General features: G+C 37.9%; 1 protein-coding gene across 2 annotated transcripts in view; it reads right to left on the bottom strand.

Annotated features, from left to right (window-relative positions):
- LOC133663345 (ribosomal RNA processing protein 1 homolog B-like) overlaps positions 1-18982 on the bottom strand; it is a 39472-nt gene that overhangs the window by 7260 nt on the left and 13230 nt on the right. For both annotated transcript variants that reach the window (XM_062067751.1, XM_062067752.1), the window contains exons 3-13: positions 16701-16758; positions 16525-16610; positions 15031-15092; positions 9821-9950; positions 9255-9319; positions 8676-8851; positions 7835-7932; positions 6746-6843; positions 5501-5520; positions 5291-5401; positions 1557-2797 (exon numbers count right to left, since the gene is read on the bottom strand). In XM_062067751.1, coding sequence (XP_061923735.1) covers positions 1557-2797; positions 5291-5401; positions 5501-5520; positions 6746-6843; positions 7835-7932; positions 8676-8851; positions 9255-9319; positions 9821-9950; positions 15031-15092; positions 16525-16610; positions 16701-16758 — 2145 coding nt within the window. The remainder of the gene's footprint in view (positions 1-1556; positions 2798-5290; positions 5402-5500; positions 5521-6745; positions 6844-7834; positions 7933-8675; positions 8852-9254; positions 9320-9820; positions 9951-15030; positions 15093-16524; positions 16611-16700; positions 16759-18982) is intronic.

Genomic DNA, 18982 nt, shown 5'->3' with positions numbered 1-18982 from the left:
ACTAAGGTTCATGCTTTTGGGAGTAAGTTTGGTACAGTTATGAATGCCTGGGCCAAGTCTTTATTCACAGCTGGGAATCAGTGACATCACTGATTGATGGATGTACTTATGTGGGAATTACTAATATGCAGCCAGCACAGCTCATCCCCCTCATGCTTCACAGACAGAGATTGTAAAGGCTGCTGCTTGGGTCTTGTTATTAACTCTCGTCTAATGTCCTCCCAGACTTCCACTTTCTTTAGTGTCTATAAAATAAATATTGCCATGTTTATCAATCTTACGATATTTTACACAAGAAGAAATTGTATTAGCCGCTAAACTTAAGTGTAAAGAGACGGTGACATTATGACTTAAGAAACAAAGAGAAGGTAGAAGAAAGTATTATTTTCATCTAATCTTGCCATGTGCATAATTACACCGACGTGCCAAATGCAATGAGATAAAGGCTTCCAGAGCAGCTTTTTTTTAAATGCAGGTGTATTGTGACCGGGGGAATCTATATATTTTTGTAAAGTTTATTTCCGACCGTGTCTGGGAAAATAAATTGTGGTGATGTTCGTCTTCAAGATATATATTTAACAGTTTACTTTTTTTTTTTAAATATAAATTAATACTTTGGGAGGGTGAATGTGTGGTTTCCTTGGCAATGTGGGAGCGCTTACATAAACACCTTGCAGACACATGAAGTAAACTAAGTTATAAATGTGAGTGTGGAACCAAATTTACATACACTACATATCTAGACCACAGGAAAGTGTTTAAATGTAGATTAAATCAACATAAATCTCCTTTGAATATTGTTCTGGCTTCTTAAGAGCCAAAATACTTTTGAGTGTTTAAAAGTGTTCCGTTTTAATTTGTAAAGGTTTTAGAGTATTTTTAATGATAAAGGCAAAATGAGTTTGGAACGTCCAGTTTGTGTGACGTCAGATGCGCGTTCACCTCCTGTTGTAGACACCTCTGTGTCATATTCCTATAGATCAGGGGTCCCCATTATCACGATATCGATGGGAAAATTCATTTTTAGACAATATGATTTGCCTGAGCGGCTAGGAGACACCAAGAGTAACAAGCGGTAGAAAATGGATTAGAAAGGAAATATTTAAAAAAATAAATAAATACTTTTTTTTTTAAAATAAATAAATACTTGGGACTTCCTGTGGGCTGAATTTTGGATGCTGGGGGGCCGGATCCGGCCCGCGGGCCGTAGTTTGGGGACCCCTGCTATAGCTCTATCACAATTAAATATCTTAGTTGCCTGGAGAGTAATGTTTTTCTACAAGGTTAGATTGGAGAATGTTGTTTCTTAATGGGGAAATACGTTAATGTCTCTTTCATACATGTTAGTATTTTAGCTAGCCAGTAAGCTAGCTTGCTTCTCAATGAAATGTGTCACAGTGTAGTTATCAATCACTGTTTTTACAATCATTTGAACATAAAACGGTAATACTAACCATCAGAAGTTTTACCGCGATTAATCAGTAGTACCATTTATCGTTACACCCCTATAACATATAAATCATAGAACTATGACTCACTCTGCCTTTAAAACTCACCTTAATCTTCTTGATACCAGCTGCTGCTTTTGCAACGTTGTTGACCTCGAGCTCATCCGCCTCAAACTCAAACACCACAGGTATCTTCTTTTTCTTCTTCTCAGAGAAAGATAATTCCTCATCACCAACCATGGGCTCATCTACATGCCAATTCAATAGCTGAGTTTCATCTTTGACTTCCTCCACCTGGGCTGATGGTTGGGTGTTCTTCAGAGAACTTGCAACGTGATGATCAGAGGACATCGGTTCAACATCCAATAACTGAGACTCGCCAACCTCCTTTTTGGCTTGAACAGCAGTTGTAGATTTATTTCGCCTCCTTTGTCTTTTTTTCTTTGAAGATGAGGGACTTCCATCGGTAGGACTTTGACTTGTAGAATGTAAAAGTTCAGGGGTCTTTTCCTCAGGTGTATGATCTGTTTTCTGCAGAATTGGTTCCTGCTTGTTTGTCTTTGCCTCCTCTCTCACTGCTGCAAGCTCTGCCTTTGTAGCAGATTCATAAATTGGAGTTTTATCCACAAGTTTCTTTCTCTTATTCTTCTTAGCCGAGGCAGTAGTGTCAGTCATGCCTGTGCCATCATCTTTCGAATCTTCACATGGTATAGATTTAGTCTGTATTGTGCTTAGCTGTGAATGACCATCATCGTCTTTGACTTTCTCAGCTTTCAGGCCCTTCTTTTTCCTCCTGGCAGGATTTATAGGCTGTGATTGAGCTTCATTCAACATTGAGTTTTCTGACATCTCACAGTCTACTAGATTTTCCACTGTGTCACTTTGTGATTTTAACTTTGCGTCTGTCTTCACAGAGACCACAACATTGGGTTTGGATGAGTTCTCTTGCTCGGTTATTCCTGTGCCAATGCCCTGAGTAGTGCAAGTCTGAGGCTTTGCTAGCTCTTCCACTTTCGGCTCCAGTACTTTCATCTTTTTGTTCATCTTTTTCTTTTTTGGCTGATCCTTGTTGATTATGCAACGATTTGGTTTGTCTGCTTCATCCAAGGCAGAAACAAATGGCTGCATCTTTGCTTCATCTTCAGACCCATTTAATCTAATCTTACTTTGAGTTGAAAATTCAGCATGCTCCTCATTGGTGCTTTTGGCGTTTGGATCACCGCTTGCACATTCATCACGACACGCCTTCCTTTTTTTCTTCTTTTGCTTTTTTAAAACAACAGGGTCTGTCGGTTCCATGCCATCTTTACTTGAGGCCACGCTTTGCTTGGGTTTAGAGGCTTTCTTTCCTGAAGAAAAGGAACAAAAATAATCTAAATAATTTGTAAATTGCTTCTATTACAGTATATGAAGAAATCAGGGATGCACAATATTTGTTTTTCAAGCTGATGCAGATTACTTTCTGCTTTTCAAGACCAGTTCTGATAACTTACAATATAACTATTGTAACCAGAGGTGTTTGAATCCAATACTGATAGCAGTCCAATATCACCAAAACAATTAAGTATTAAGGCTCCTCTCTGAGCTGCCACCTTAGGAGTTTGCGTGTCCCAATGATCCTAGGAGCTATGTTGTCCGGGGGCTTCTATGCCCCCTGGTAGGGTCTCCCAAGACAAACAGGTCCTATGTGAGGGATCAGACAAAGAGCAGCTCAAAGACTTTTATGAGAGAGAGACTCCGATTTCCCTCGCCCGGACCCGGACGCAGGTCACCGGGGCCCCCCTCTGGAGCCAGGCCCGGAGTTGGGGCACGATGGCAAGCGCCTGGTTGCCGGTCCTGCACAGCCCGAAGAGGTAACGTGGGTCCCCCATCCAATGGGCTCACCGCTCATGTGAGGGGTCATAGAGGTCGGCTGTGTTGTGAGCTGGGCGGCAGCCGAAGGCAGGGCACTTGGCGGTCCGATCCTCAGCTACATAAGCTAGCTCTTGGGACGTGGAATGTCACCTCGCTGGAAGGGAGGGAGCCTGAGCTAGTGCGCGAGGTGGAGAAGTTCCGACTGGATATAGTCGGACTCACCTCGAGGCACAGAAAGGGCTCTGGAACCAGTTCTCTCAAGAGGGGCTGGACTCTCTTCGACACTGGCGTTGCACGCAGTGAGAGGCGACGGGCTGGGGTAGAAATTCTTGTTGCCCCCCGGCTCAAAGTGCACATTGGAGTTTAACCCGGTGGACGAGAGGGTAGCTTCCCTCCGCCTTCGGGTGGGGGGACGGGTCCTGACTGTTGTTTGTGCTTACGTACCAAACGGCAGTTCAGAGTACCCACCCTTTTTGGATACACTCGAGGGAATACTGGAAAGTGCTCCACCGGGCGATTCCCTTGTCCTACTGGGGAACTTCAACGCTCATGTTGGCAACGACAATGAAACCTGGAGGGGAGTGACTGGGAAGAATGGTGTTTTGTTATTGGACTTTTGTGCTCGTCACAGATTGTCCATAATAAACACCATGTTCAAACATAAGGGTGTCCATATGTGCACTTGGCACCAGGACACCCGAGGCCGCAGTTCCATGATCGACTTTGTAGTTGTGTCATTGGATTTGCGGCCTCATGTTTTGGACACTCAGGTGAAGAGAGGGGCGGAGCTTTCTACCGATCACCACCTGGTGGTGAGTTGGCTGCGATGGTGGGGGAGGATGCCGGACAGACCTGGCAGATCCAAACGCATTGTGAGGGTCTGCTGGGAACGTCTAGCAGAGTCTCCTGTCAGAGAGAGTTTCAATTCCCACCTCCGGAGGAACTGGTATTTGCTTGGCACAATATAATGCATTACTTGTAACGATTTTCTACTTTGTGTATTGACATGGTAGTAGGCTATATGATTTATGCTTAACGTGGTTTTTGCGTACGGTGAGTTGGCTCATAGAATCGCAGTCTGCACTGAAAGATGGTGATGTGCGTACATGGAAGAGAATGCAGTGCGTCAGGTTGGATTCAACATGGAGTCATGCTGAACGAAATGTGGCGGTAATTTTACTGTTGGCCTTGACTTGCCATCAAAGTAGGCCTATTCCATATATAATATATTATTTATAATTATTTTGATGGTGGTCCGTCTGGTCGAACTAGACATTTTAGCAGGGTAATGCCAACAATCTGTCCCGTCTCCCGACAAAAATATTGCTGCGTAACTTTACAAATACATTTATCTAATCAACATCATTAAAATGTGGCATAATTACTCAGTAAACCATCTTGCAAGAAGCATAAACAAGAGAAACCTACAGCGTAGGACTCGTCGATTGCCATTTGAAGTTCCTTGGAGTAGGATTCGGATTCGTATCTGGCAACCTCAGTCATGGAGAGTGGGGGGGACTACAGAATTTTGACCGTGATTGCAGTACCATTTCTGGCCACATTACTACATATGGCGTCTTTAACTATATACTGTGCTGCAATTCATACTTTATCTCTAGCCTAAAAAATACTTTTTACTGACAGAGTCAAAGACACACCTTCCAACCTATTTTCATAGCAGCCAATATTTGTTTTTTTTTATAATCTAGTAGTTTTATAGCTTTACAAATGAATTAGATTAAAATGCGCTATGACCAACTATGCAATTTAGGATGTTATAATTAGGATCCCCACTGTCCTAAGAATATACAATCCAATAATAAAGATTCAAAATTCAATACAATATTTTTTCCTTAAGATTTCTCTTCTTGAGTTGTTACCTTGCCACTGTAGCCACGGCACAGCAATACTGTATAAATATAATTTTATTTGCATGTCTTCCCCATGCCTGCACATATGACAAAGTACTGTTAATTTATTATTCTTACCTGATTCCATTTCAATACGTCGCCTTTTCTTCATCTTCTTTCTGCTGGCAAACATGTCATCATCTTCATCTGTGGAGACTTCTTCTGGATATTCATCCTGGGGAAAGATGCCTGACAGCAAAACAAAGGCAGAGAATAAGAAAAAGTGCACATAATATGAAAACAAAGAAAATATGCTGAGATACCAAACAAATAAGGGAAAAAAATTACCTTCGCTGAGATCCCGCAGCCTGTCATTAAAGAGATAAAAAAATGGGTTGAAAAAAACAGTTGGAAAAATGCATGTATTATAACATACCTGGCAGTAAAACAAAGATCTAATAGTTTGTTTTACTTTTAGTTGTCTGTGTGTGTAACAGCGCTGTCTTTTTTGTTTTCGATTTTGTCAATATGTCAGGTGGCTTAAAGCGCTAACTTGTATTAAAAATCAGGTCTGAGTCAAATTGGACCCAAAATTCTACTGTTTCTAATATCCTAACACATTAGTATCTCAACTAACAAACTCAAAGAGGAGAAATATAACCTTAATGGAAAATGTAATTTAAAACATTTGTATGCGCGTACAACACTTAAGATCTTTAGAGCATAACCGTACATGGAATTAAATTATTTAATCTATTAAGGGAATCAAGCAAAGCACTAATATGATTCACTTAAACTGTTCAAACTACAAGTGTTCACAAAGAAGAATTATGATAAACATTTTGAGCCTTAAAAAAATATTCATGTCTTTAATATTTACTTAGGGTATATGTATTTATTTATTTATTGTTCAGGTACAATCAGAACAAATAAATGGGATAAAACCGCTATACTATGAAAAGGGGTAGGAATAAATAAGCGTTGCTTCGTCCTACTCCTTTTCGGACGTGCTGTAATTAAACAACTGGAAATATGTGATGCACTACATTGTAATTGTATTTTATGCATGTTTTAAATAAACTCAAACTTAACAATTGGTTCTCTGACCAAGCTCGTAACTCAAAACACTCGTACCTCAAATAATTCTCATTGCAACAGCAACTAGTGGTGGGGAGGCTCGTAACTCAAAATGCTGGTAAGTCGAGGTACCACTGTAATTTGACTAGCGTGGGCTCATTCTGATCAATAAAAAACAGTCCATCAACATGAGAGTAGCAAGATTATTGTATGAGACAGGGTGTCTAAACTTAGAAAATTAGTGTATCATCTAATAATAAGAATCAATAATGAATTTATTTCTTTTTAAAATTATGCCAAAACAATAAGCTGTTGGATGAATCTGGCCCCAGGGCTCCACTTTAGACAACATAATGTGAGAGAAGTATGCTGCAAATAATAACTGTCTCATAAGTGTGAAATAATAGAAACACATAGAATTGCATCAGTGTCAAAGTATTGATAATGAAAGGAGCTGGTCATTTGATAAATAGCAATACTAGTTAATTGAAACAACCAAAAGGGTTCTAAACTTACACTTTGATGATTTTGTAGAGTCTCTGTCTGTTGTAGCTGTGTGTGTGGCTGTGGCTTGACATCTCCAGCAGCTTGTCAGCAAGAGCTGCATAGTCAAACTGAAAGATAAAATGTAGTACAATTCAAGATCCGGTGTTCATAAGCGGCTGGCTACATTTAAAATTGGACCGCCACATAAAATGGATGAGTAGACAGAAAGATTTGGCATCTTCGAAATCAGCACACACATCATGAATGTATGTGTTAAGACGCATGAACGATTGCTACTAGAAGTGTGCACATCTGAATAGCTTAGTTGCTCAGACAGCAAAGTGTTTGTATAAGCTTAGATTGGGGTAGCAAGTTTCTTAATGGGAAAAGACAATGTCTCTTGTTTTCATGTTAGCATATAAGATACAAGATGGCTTGATGAGTTCGTCAAAGTGCAATTATAAATCAAAATTTAAAACTGAAATTTCTGTGTTTAAGAACAACTTTTTTTATATCAAACATGTTTATTTTGCTGGTCAGCAAAAACGACATTTTGCTGTAAACCAAGTATCAGCAGTGTACTAAATACTAAGACTTTACTTAAGTTAACAGTAACTTCCATTTATTGATTTTCTACCGCTTGTCCCTTTAAGGGTCGCAGGGGGTGCTGGAGGCTATCTCAGCTGCATTCGGGCGGAAAGCGGGGTACACCCTGGACAAGTCTCCATCTCATCGCAGGGCCAACACCGATAACTTAACACTCGTTTTGCAGGACATTTATTAACTCAAAGAAATGTTATCTAATTAAGACATTGAAGTGCAGTTTGAATTTGAGGCAGTGCAAAATGACATGTGCCAACAAAAAACACGTTCATTTATCATTTTAGGAACGTGTTTTAGCCACAAATTGTGAGAGGGCTTTTCACTACCCGCATGCAATATTGTAACATTTATACGTCAGAAAAGAAGAATAACCTAAAAGGTCCCCTTTAATTTAGACAGCACGTTCGTAACAACAAAGGTCGTAAACCTGAGGACTGTACTTATGATCATATATATTACTCATATCGCAAAACACAACACAATTTCGTAGGCATTCTGAATAATACAAAAGTCCACCTGTAAAACTGGTGCAGCTTCGTCATCATCGTATAGTTCTGTGTCTGAGTCACCTGACTGTGGGTCAATATCGCCATCATCATGGCATGATTTCCGACCTAAAAACAAAAAGGCACCAGCAGAGAAAACAAGATAAAATCATTGAATGAAAACAGTCAACTGTGGATTTGCTTAATAAGTTCATGACGTGTTTGCAGCAAAAGTCTCCTGAGCCATCCCAGGATTTACTTATTTGAAAAATCATTCAAATGCCTGCAAATGTTTTGATTGTCAGGCCTGGTCCATGATTTTTAGGCAATCCTGCAAATTTAAATGAGATTGAAGGAAGAGCTTAAGGCAGGAAAAATAGTAGTGTTGTCTGGGTCAAGCACATTTGTGTCATCTGATCAAAGGACACCCGACTGGTACACACAATTATTTTAGGTTGATCTTGCAGCCAGGTTAGTTTACAGGATTTTAGAAGCTGCCTTTTCAGGATCCAAAATGATAAAACTTCACTTTCACTTGAGTGCAGATTCTGCAAGTCAGTGGTTCTAATTCTAATGTGTTCAAAGTGCGTCCCACATCTCACAGTTTATTCACATTCATACAACAGTGTGAGTGGCACTGAAATCAAGATGGGGGAAGTGTCTTGCCCAAAGACACAACAGCAGTGACTAGGATGGCGGAAGCTGGCTTCGTACCAGTAATCCTCAGGTTTCTGGAAGGCAGCACTACCATCTGAGGCATGCCACCGACCAAGATGAGCATTCATTGTACACTACAAACACATTTAGGCATTCTTCAAAGGAGTTACATGTATAAGAAAAGGGAAGCAGAATAGTGCTGAATGAACATGTACCATTCATTAACTTCGGCAGGTCTTTGCACTCCACCGCCTCTTCCCCTTCAGAGGACTGGCCTGAGTCAGAGGATTCAGTTGCTTTTATCTCCTTCATCAGGTCTTCAATGGCAAAAGGAGCCTGGTCGATGATTGTACTGAAGATGCTGTTGCAGATGGCCTGGAAAAGTGTCCGGCTGGTCAGACAATAAAAAAAAAAGGATAAATTACGCAAAGCATCAGATATATGACTTCATGATTTTGCACACATGTAGAGAACATGTGCAAATTTCACTTATTGATATAAACATTTCTGGATGAAAAAGTATTCTCAAAAAAATGTGTTTTGTGTTCATATTTTTAAAACATTAATTGGGTTGACATTTTTTCTTGTGTGAAAAATTGCTTTGGTTGTTGTACAATTTGGTTTCTGTCTGACCTTTTCGTTTTTCTGACCTTTTACAATATATTACTAATTAAAGTAGAGGTATCAGAGTTCCATCAAGTGTTCAAAAAGTAGCAACATCAACGTAAAAAGATGGTGGGGAAAAGTGAACATTTTTTGAAAGCGCTGGAGGCAGCTGGGAGTGTCAGACTTACTTCTTGGTTTTGGCTGCTGTTTTGCAGAATGGCTTTATGAATATCAGGTTCTGGTCAGAAGTGAGCTGTGGGGGGAACCAAACATTAGATTAAGAAAGGGATCATCATCATGTTATGTGGATAATTAGTATTTCAAGAATCCAACATTGTCTAGTATGGAAATCGTCTAGAACTGATGCTTAGCATCAATAAATAAATAAAAACCTGTCTGAATATTTTAAATACATTTTTGGAAGCAACTTGAACATTTTTGTGTATGTTGTATAACAATGACAGTAAAGCTACTGTCTAAAATACCACTGACGTGAACAATTTTGTTTGTGCGGTAAAGACTTATTCAGAAATAAAACAATTCTGACCAGTTGTGACACAGCCCACTTGGATCAAATCTTGTTAAATGTATGCTAGTAGTGTTAAAGCTTTAATGTTTTTACCATTTTATTATTCACACACAAGAAGCTTTAATGCCATTCAGTTCAATGCTTTCTTTCTGTTATCCCATGTGACTCCATCTGAATTAGAAGATAGTATCAATGACAAAAAGGTGCCACTTGTTATAAATGTACCTCTGCTGAGCCCACAGCTGCTAGTTCAGTTAAATACAGGTCGAGGACATGTAACTGCAGACCAGTAGGCGCGTTGCTGCTACTGAGGAGGAGTTCTGTTGTCAACAGTTGTAGAAATCTCTCAACCACACTGAAAAGAAAAACATACCCTTTGCATAATTTTGCATTGATTATGATTACAATTACATAATACACCGGTGAACAGTTGTTTGTTTGCCGCCTGCCATGAATAAATCTGGACAGTCACAAAACGTTTTGGCGCTACCAGTTCGCTGTCAATCATAAATAGGGTTGGACATTGTTTTAATTTGGATGATTTCAGCTACTCTTTTTGATTCCGGTTCCCAACGATACTCGATTCCAATTCTTTTAAAAGGCAGAGTCAAAAGGTTACTATGAACTTCTCAGGGGGCTATTTTCAAGCAGCATATAATTACCAATCCTATGAATTTGAATATAAATGTTAAGTTTCTTTCTACAGGAGTACACCTTCACAAAAGTTTCACTTTATTTTTGAAAACATCATAAAACACTTTTACACCCATCCTGTGGATTCTGTGTTAAAGATTGGGAATGCCCTGATCAGAATTTTATGCTGCAGATTCTGATAATCCATTAGTGAAATTGGCCGATACCGTATTCGCTGTAAAATGTGTTATGTATTTATGGTGGGTGCCATTGACAATTTCACAACATTAACACAATATTTAAACTTATTCCTTATTTTTATTTTTTATTAGACATAATTGTTTGTGTAAAACAAAGTCAATAGTACACAATGAACAAAAGCAAAAACTACCATCTACTACTATTTTAAATCATTTTGTTTCTACCCTCAAAGTCTTTCTTTGTGAAAGAAATTATCATCAATTTTAAACAAAAACAAAAAAATATATATTGGAAAAATAAAAATATCGATCAAAACACTCTAGTACATGGGTGTCAAACTCTGGCCGGCGTGTAATTTAATTTGGCCCTTGAGGCAATATAAAATCAACATTAGAGCTGGCCCGCCGTATTATACAGCGGCTGTGCGGCTGTAACACTGCATTCCCCGCTAATACTCATACTTGCCAACCCTTTTTCATGAGGGAACTCTCCTGAAGGAATCAATAAAGTACTATCTATCCTGATTTTCCCGGGAGACTCTCGAATCTCAGTGCCCCTCCCGAAAATCTCCCGGGGCGACCATTCTCCCGAATTCCTCCCGATTTCCAACCGGGCAACAATATTGAGGGCGTGCCTTAAAGGCACTGCCTTTAGAGTCCTCTAAAATCTGTTGTTACGTCCGCTTTTCCTCCATGCAAACAGCGTGCCGGCCCAGTCACATAATATATGCGGCTTTTATACACACACATAAGTGTATGCAAAGCATACTTGATCAACAGCCATACAGGTTCACACTGAGGGTGCCCGTATAAACAACTTTATACTGTTACAAATATGCGCCACACTGTGAACCCACACCAAACAAGAATGACAAACACATTTCGGAAGAACATCCGCACTGTAACACAACATAAACACAACAGAACAAATACCCAGAAACCCTTGCAGCACTAACTCTTCCGGGACGCTACAATATACCTCCCCGCTACCACCAAACCCCGCACCCCCCCAACCCCGCCCACCTCAGTGTACTCGGCGCTGAGTTTAGCCGGCGATTTGGCAACTTTGATGGTCAGAAATGTAGATTTGAACTGTTTAGTAATCCCTTCGCTCCAAATGGAGCTGATTGAACTCCAGTGTGATGACACGCTGAAGTCAAAGTATGATGCTGTTGGCGCCGCACAGTTTCCACAATTCATCCCTGACACAATGCCTCAGCTCCGCACCCAAGCTGCTTAATTGCTCTCCATGTTCGGCAGCACTTATCTATGTGAGCAACTTTTCTCCTCAATGAAGATGACGAAAACGTCTCACAGGATACGTCTGACTGATGAACACCATCATTCGATAATGAAGTTGCCTCAGCTCAAAGCCTGAGCCCTGACATTAATGAACTAGCATCCAAGAAAAGATGCCAGGTATCTGGCTTGGGCACATCAGATTAGATCAGTGTGTCGCAAACTGAGCAGTAAAAATGCCTGAATGGTTGATTTCTTCATTGTTATTTTATTTTCAAATGTATTAGCCTGTGGAAAAAGTTAATGTTGATATTTACCTCAGAAGGCTGCAAATAGAAAAGAGGCATTCAATTTTTTATTTTATTTAATATACCACTGATGTTTATTCATTTGTTTTATGAAAGTTGATTTTGCACTATTAAGTTATATAAGCGTTGCTTGTTCCATATTCAGTGTTAAAGCAAATCAGTGTAGCAAACTGAGCAATAAATAACGTTTTATTCATGCACTTTCTCTTGCTACTTCAAGGCTACAATGTTTCATTCATTCATTATTGTTATTTTATTTTCAAATGTATTATTAGCCTGTGGAAAAAGTTTATTTTGATATTTTCCTCAGAAGGCTGCAAATAGAAAAGAGGCATTCAATTTTTATTTAAATTTTATTTGATATGCCATTGATATTTTTTAATTATTATTATTATTATTATTTGAAACTCGATTTTGCATGTCACTATAAAGTTATATAAGCCTTGCTTGTTCAATATTCAATGCAAAACTTGTTTGGGTCCCTATAAAACAGGAGTACCCAAACTTTTTGACTCGGGGGCCGCATTGGGTTAAAACAATTTGGCCGGGGGCCGGGCTGTGTGTTTGTGTATGTATATATATATATATATATATATATATATATATATATATATATATATATATATATATATATATATATATATATATATATATACATATATATATATATATATATATATATATATATACACACACACACATATACATATTAGATATATTAGATATATATATATATATATAAGATGTATATATATATAAGATGTATATATATATATATATATATATATTAGGAGTGTGGGAAAAAAATCGATTCGAATCACGATTCTCACGTTGTGCAATTCAGAATCAATTCTCATTTAAAAAAAATCGATTTTATTTTATTTTTTATTATAAGTTTTTATTTTTTTTAAATTAATCAATCCTACAAAACAATACACAGCAATACCATAACAATGCAATCCAATTCCAAAACCAAACCCGACCCAACAACACTCAGAACTGCAATAAACAGAGCAATTGAGGAGACACAAACACGACACAGAACAAACCAAAAGTAGTAAAACAAAAATGAATATTATCAACAACAGTATCAATATTAGTTACAATTTCAACATAGCAGTGATTAAAAATCCCTCATTGACATTATCATTAGACATTTATAAAAAAAGGAAAAAAAAGAACAAAAGTGTCAGTGGCTTACACTTGCATCGCATCTCATAAGCTTGACAACACACTGTGTCCAATATTTTCACAAAGATAAAATAAGTCATATTTTTGGTTCATTTAATAGTTAAAACAAATTTACATTATTGCAATCAGTTGATAAAACATTGTCCTTTACAATTATAAAAGCTTTTTACAAAAATCTACTACTCTGCTTGCATGTCAGCAGACTGGGGTAGATCCTGTTGAAATCCTATGTATTGAATGAATAGAGAATCGTTTTGAATCGGGTAAAAATCGTTTTTGAATCGAGAATCGTGTTGAATTGAAAAAAAAATCGATTTTGAATAGAATCTTGACCCCAAGAATTGATATTGAATCGAATTGTGGGACACCCAAAGATTCACAGCCCTAATATATATATATATATATGTATATATATATATATTAGATATACATAGCGCACTTTCCACGCGCGCGATGATGTCACGTTATCAATGAGAAAATGCATTTTTAGACAATATGATTTGCCTGAGCGGCTAGGAGACACCGTGAGTAGCAAGCGGTACAAAGTGGATAAGAATGACAGAAAAAAATAATATTTTATTTATTTATTTATTTTTAATACTTGGGACTTCCCGCGGGCTTGATTTTGGACGCTGGCGGGCCGCATCCGGCCCGCGGGCCGTAGTTTGGGGACCACTGCTATAAAAGGTTAATTTGTTCAACCTTGGCCCGCGGCTTTGTTCAGTTTTTAATTTTGGCCCACTCTGTATTCGAGTTTAACACCCCTGCTCTAGTATCTATCATATAATAATACTACATTTGGTATCAACACTACCAATTTATGTATTGCTCCGTCTTTCTTTGCATGTAATATTATCCTTTCTAGACTATTGTCCAGAATGGATTTCCTGTTAATAACTGCTTACTTTCTGCTATCACACATTTTCATTTACACTTCTTAAAATTTACAAAGCAATTATTTCTTCTATGTTTAAAGCTATCTTAGCAGCTAGCTTAACAATGAGCTTGTGTAACATGTTTAGCCTTGTCATCCAGTGGTAATAATACTCGTAAATGGTAAATAATTGTATAGCGCTTTTCTACCTTTTTTAAGGAACTCAAAGTGCTTTGACACTATTTCCACACACACACACACACACACACACACACACACACACACACACACACACACACACACACACACACACACACACACACACACACACACACACACACACACACACACACACACACACACACACAGACACACAGACACACAGACACACAGACACACAGACACAGATGGTGGGAGCTGCCATGCACGGCGCTAACCTCGTAAAAAACTGCAGTTTATTTAGGAATGGAGGATATTTTTTATCATACATATTGTCGATCACACATATTACCCTAACAATAAATATAACTATATAACTAAATGAAAGATTTAATACAACCGATTGTTGGCCTTCCTTCTGAAGCACAATAGTAGCCTAATGGGACTCTAAAGACAGTTTTCAGACATTTTGAATCTGTAAAAACTGAACTGAATGAAAATGTTTTTTCAGCTGAGCAACATAATTGCTAAAGGATTATCAAATGTGTGACATCAGATAAGGACAATCCTGACTGGTTGATAGTGTAAATAGGCTCATAACCATCTTTCTGGCTTTAGAGTCATTTAAACAAATAACACAAGCGTAAGTGGAGTATATACAGTATTTGAGCCTTATTTTGACCTTTTGTAGGTGAAAGAAAATCAAAAATTCCAAAGTGTGCAACTCATTCTTGTTTTTAAAAATCGTTGCAGATGCATGTTGTACAGCCACCCAGCCCTGGAAAAAGAATGGTTCAAATAAATAATATGTTGAACGTTTATAGTGATTACCTGGACTCCCAGTTTGTTTTCTTGAGCATCTCAAAGGTTTGCCGAAACATGAAGCGGACGAGCTGCATTAAAGGGAAACAAAAAAGACAACATTTTGGTGTGCTCAGAAGTTAGGCATCACTTTTCCAAAAAAGCAAACATCATGCAGGTGTCAGCCTCAACAGAGGACAAAGGGACAACTTCAGGATGCTGGGCTTCATGGCAGAATTGACAAAAAAAGTATTTGACTGGCCTTACAGACTGAGATGGACATTGGTCAAGACGAGAAGAATGTACCATGCCTTTCAGCTATGAAAGATCAGTCTTTAAATACACATGTCAAATTGTTACGGACAATCTGTGGCTGTCCGATAACTTAGACCGGGGGTCAGCAACCCGCAAGAGGCTTTTTAGTGCCCTGGTGGCTCCCTGGAGCATTTTTTTAAAAATGATTTAAAATGGGAAAAAGATGGGGCAAAAACACAAACGATCGCAACGGTTTGTTTACATGTAAAATCTTCCACTCCTTTGTCTCATTTTGTCCACCAAAAGTTTCATGTTGTGCGTGAATGCACAAAGGTGTGCTTTGTTGATGTTATTGACTTGTGCTAATCATGCATATTTGGTCAGTGCATGACTGCAAGCTAATCAATGCTAACATGCTATTTACACTAGCTGTATGTACATATTGCATCATTATGCCTCATTTGTAGGTATATTTGAGCTCACTTAATATCCTTTACTTTTATCCTCTTTGTATATAATTTAGTTTTGCATGTCTCATGACACATTATCTGTATGTAATATTGGCTGCATTTCAGATAGTTAAGTTTGTGTGCCATGTTGTTCCAGACCACAGCAAACATTACTTAGCTTGCCAAAGATTGTAATAAATCTATTAAAAGAAGACAACCTGCAGTTTCCTTTAACTTGGACACACACATCTATACATTTGGCCATTAAAAGCCAGTAATTTCCAGGAGGTATCTCACCTTCTGAGTAGCCTCTGATTTATTAATGGTTTTTAATGTTGTAAAAATGTGTAGAATAAATAATACATTTCAACATTTCTGTCAACGAAGATTTGCTTCAGCCTGCGAAAGTCATTTTGATAGTAGGCTAATATAGACACTTAAGTCATGTGTTACTTTCATTATAAGACACATATGGCCTTAAATTTTTTGCGGCTCCAGACAGATTTGTTTTTTGTATTTTTGGTCTAATATGGCTCTTTCAATGTTTTGGGTTGCCGACCTGACTTAGACATTTGCCAGCATTATGCAACTATAAATATTTGATACTTGTTTGTATTGACAAATGTGTTTTAGATTGTAAAATTCAAATACTAATATCGGAGCGATTATATTGAACATTGGAAGACCCCTAATTAGTATTTTCCTTTTTAAAATCAGTGTATGAAATGTTAAGGCTGCATTTAAGTACAAGATCTAAAAATGTACAGGTGCAAAGAGTGTTTTGGTAAACAAAATTCACTAAAGGTTGCTACACACCGACCTGGAAAAACTTGTCCATTCGCAGCCTGTCAATGCCGGTCCACTCTCTTTTGAAGGTCTTAAAAAAGCTCTCCACATACAAGAACTCTGCAACACATTTCCATAAATGATTCTATCATGGTTGGATTTGTTGCTTTTAGAATTGAACCAAAATAAGGTTGAATGTTTGCAACTTACGTCCATTAACATCATGAAAGCTGTGGATCAGACTGGAGACAGAGTTTGAAAGCACCTCCTGTAGACGAAAAGTGTGGTCGATGTTAAGATAAATATTCAATGTAACCACTCTGCAAGGAAAATACAAAATAAGCGTCGGACAAGAAACAATATAGACATTGGAAAATAGGACAATACATCTAAAACTTAATTATAAGATGGTGTGCAGTATGTTCTGGCAGGATTAGAATTTTATTTCCATTTGGAGCGATTAATAAACATGCGGTGTGTTAAATACCGCAAATTCCGAACCATAAACCTCTACCTTTTTCCTACGCTTTTAATCCTGCAGTTTATGAAACGGTGCTGCTAATTTATGGATTTTTCTTTGCTAACGGCCATACTGCAAATCATAAAACACAAGGAAAGTCACAGAAAAGCTGTGTTATTGTTTGTGCTATGGCCCCATTTTTGGGCAGGTTTGCTCACTGCAGGTTTTGCGGGGTGAACGTTTACAGTATTTCCTTCTGTTTATTGCTTTCAATCGGAAGTAAAAGAGCCGTTCCGTCTTCAAGCAATCCATAGCCCTTCTACTCGTATGGATTCGTCATTCATCACCCCAGGCAACGTTTGCAAGTTTTACAACTAAAACTATTCATACCCACTAAACCGTCCCATGAGTAATGTCTTTAGGAGTGTTTTTATGCATATTTGTACGTGCTATTGTAATGTAATCAAGCTAGTGTCATTGCCATTAGCTAATATGCTAAAACATTTATGAGTGTCTGTTAGTATCATTAACTTACAATTATTTTTGTATTGTTTCAGTTTCACAAATTCCTCAGTAAATTCACCGTGAAGTTATCGAATCTGTTTTTTAAAAGTTTATCTTGTCAAATTTAGAATTTTCTTGTATTGTTGTAAATCGTATGATGTATTAAATTTGTGGTATAGAATGCTACATCTTTTTTTTTAGCAAATTAGAGTGGCCAGTGCACAATAAGTAAACAAAAGCAAAAACACCTACATTATTGGATTTTATTATTATAATAATAATTATACATTTAAAACACTTTCTTATGGTCTACTTTATAGGTTCTCAAACTTTTCTTTAACAAGTACTACCTTAAAAAAAACTTCTCTCCAAGTACCACCATAATGACCAACATTAAAATACAGTAGCATAGTAGGCCTAATTATTCAATAAACACAAGAGAGTGACTTTATTTATGACAAGTATATTTCATATTTTTGGCCATTCTAATATTATACACAGTTTGAACAGTAGCACCGTTTGAATATAGGAAAATAAAACACTGTACTTAAATCAAGTGATTCTTTGGCGTACCACTAGATGGAGCCTGTGTACCAGAGGTGGGACCAAGTCATTGTTTTGCAAGTCACATGTAAGTCTCAAGTCTTTGCCCTCAAGTCTCGAGTCAAGTCCCAAGTCAAGACAGGCAAGTCCCGAGTCAAGTCCAAAGTCAAGACTGGAAAGTCTCAAGTCAAGTCCCAAGTCCTGCATTTTGAGTCCTTTCAAGTCCTTTTAACCACAGACTAACATATTTACACAGATTGTGTATGCTTTTAAAACGCTGTATTTATTTATTAAAACAAGTGCATTTGAAATTGCAGGAAAAAAAATAGTGCTGACATTGCACTTCATAATAGCACTATATAGCAGTCATTTTAAGCATCAAACGCATTCCTTTACAGAATAAACACATTTGAAAAAACAAGTGCAACTGTACTTATTTGCACAAAAGTGTTAACATTGTATTTCCATGGCATATTGCATTGTAACTACTTCCACAGCAGTTTCTATCCTGTTCTTCCCTTATCTCATTGATCTCATCTCATACTGTATGTGTGTTTATGTGTGCGTACACATGAAAAACATAAATACATGAACATAACCATGACCAGAGTTGTACTTTTTAGAGGTCAGGGCCCTATGCAATATGTACACATATTCTTAATATAGTATACATTTTAACTGACCTTTATTTGACTATGTTTGTCTTTTTGTAGGTGGCTAAAATACACGTAGCTGCTGACCGCCGTCTAACGTTACTGTGTGTGATACATTGACTAACGTAACGTTATGTGTAGGTACCTCAAGCAACCCTGCTTAAAAAAAATCACTTGACAAAAAGTATGACTAAGGTAGCGAACTGCAGTGGATGCAACAGATTGCCATGTTTGCAATGACGTTATAACCATGGACATCTTATAAGTAGACGCAGCATTGGCTGCTGTGACGCGAGCAATTTGGCCACCATCTTGAAGTGGTGATGAGGAGT

The sequence above is a fragment of the Entelurus aequoreus genome, linkage group LG13 (assembly GCF_033978785.1).
Source record: "Entelurus aequoreus isolate RoL-2023_Sb linkage group LG13, RoL_Eaeq_v1.1, whole genome shotgun sequence".
NCBI lineage: Eukaryota > Metazoa > Chordata > Actinopteri > Syngnathiformes > Syngnathidae > Entelurus > Entelurus aequoreus.
This window is presented reverse-complemented; position numbering and strand designations above follow the sequence as displayed.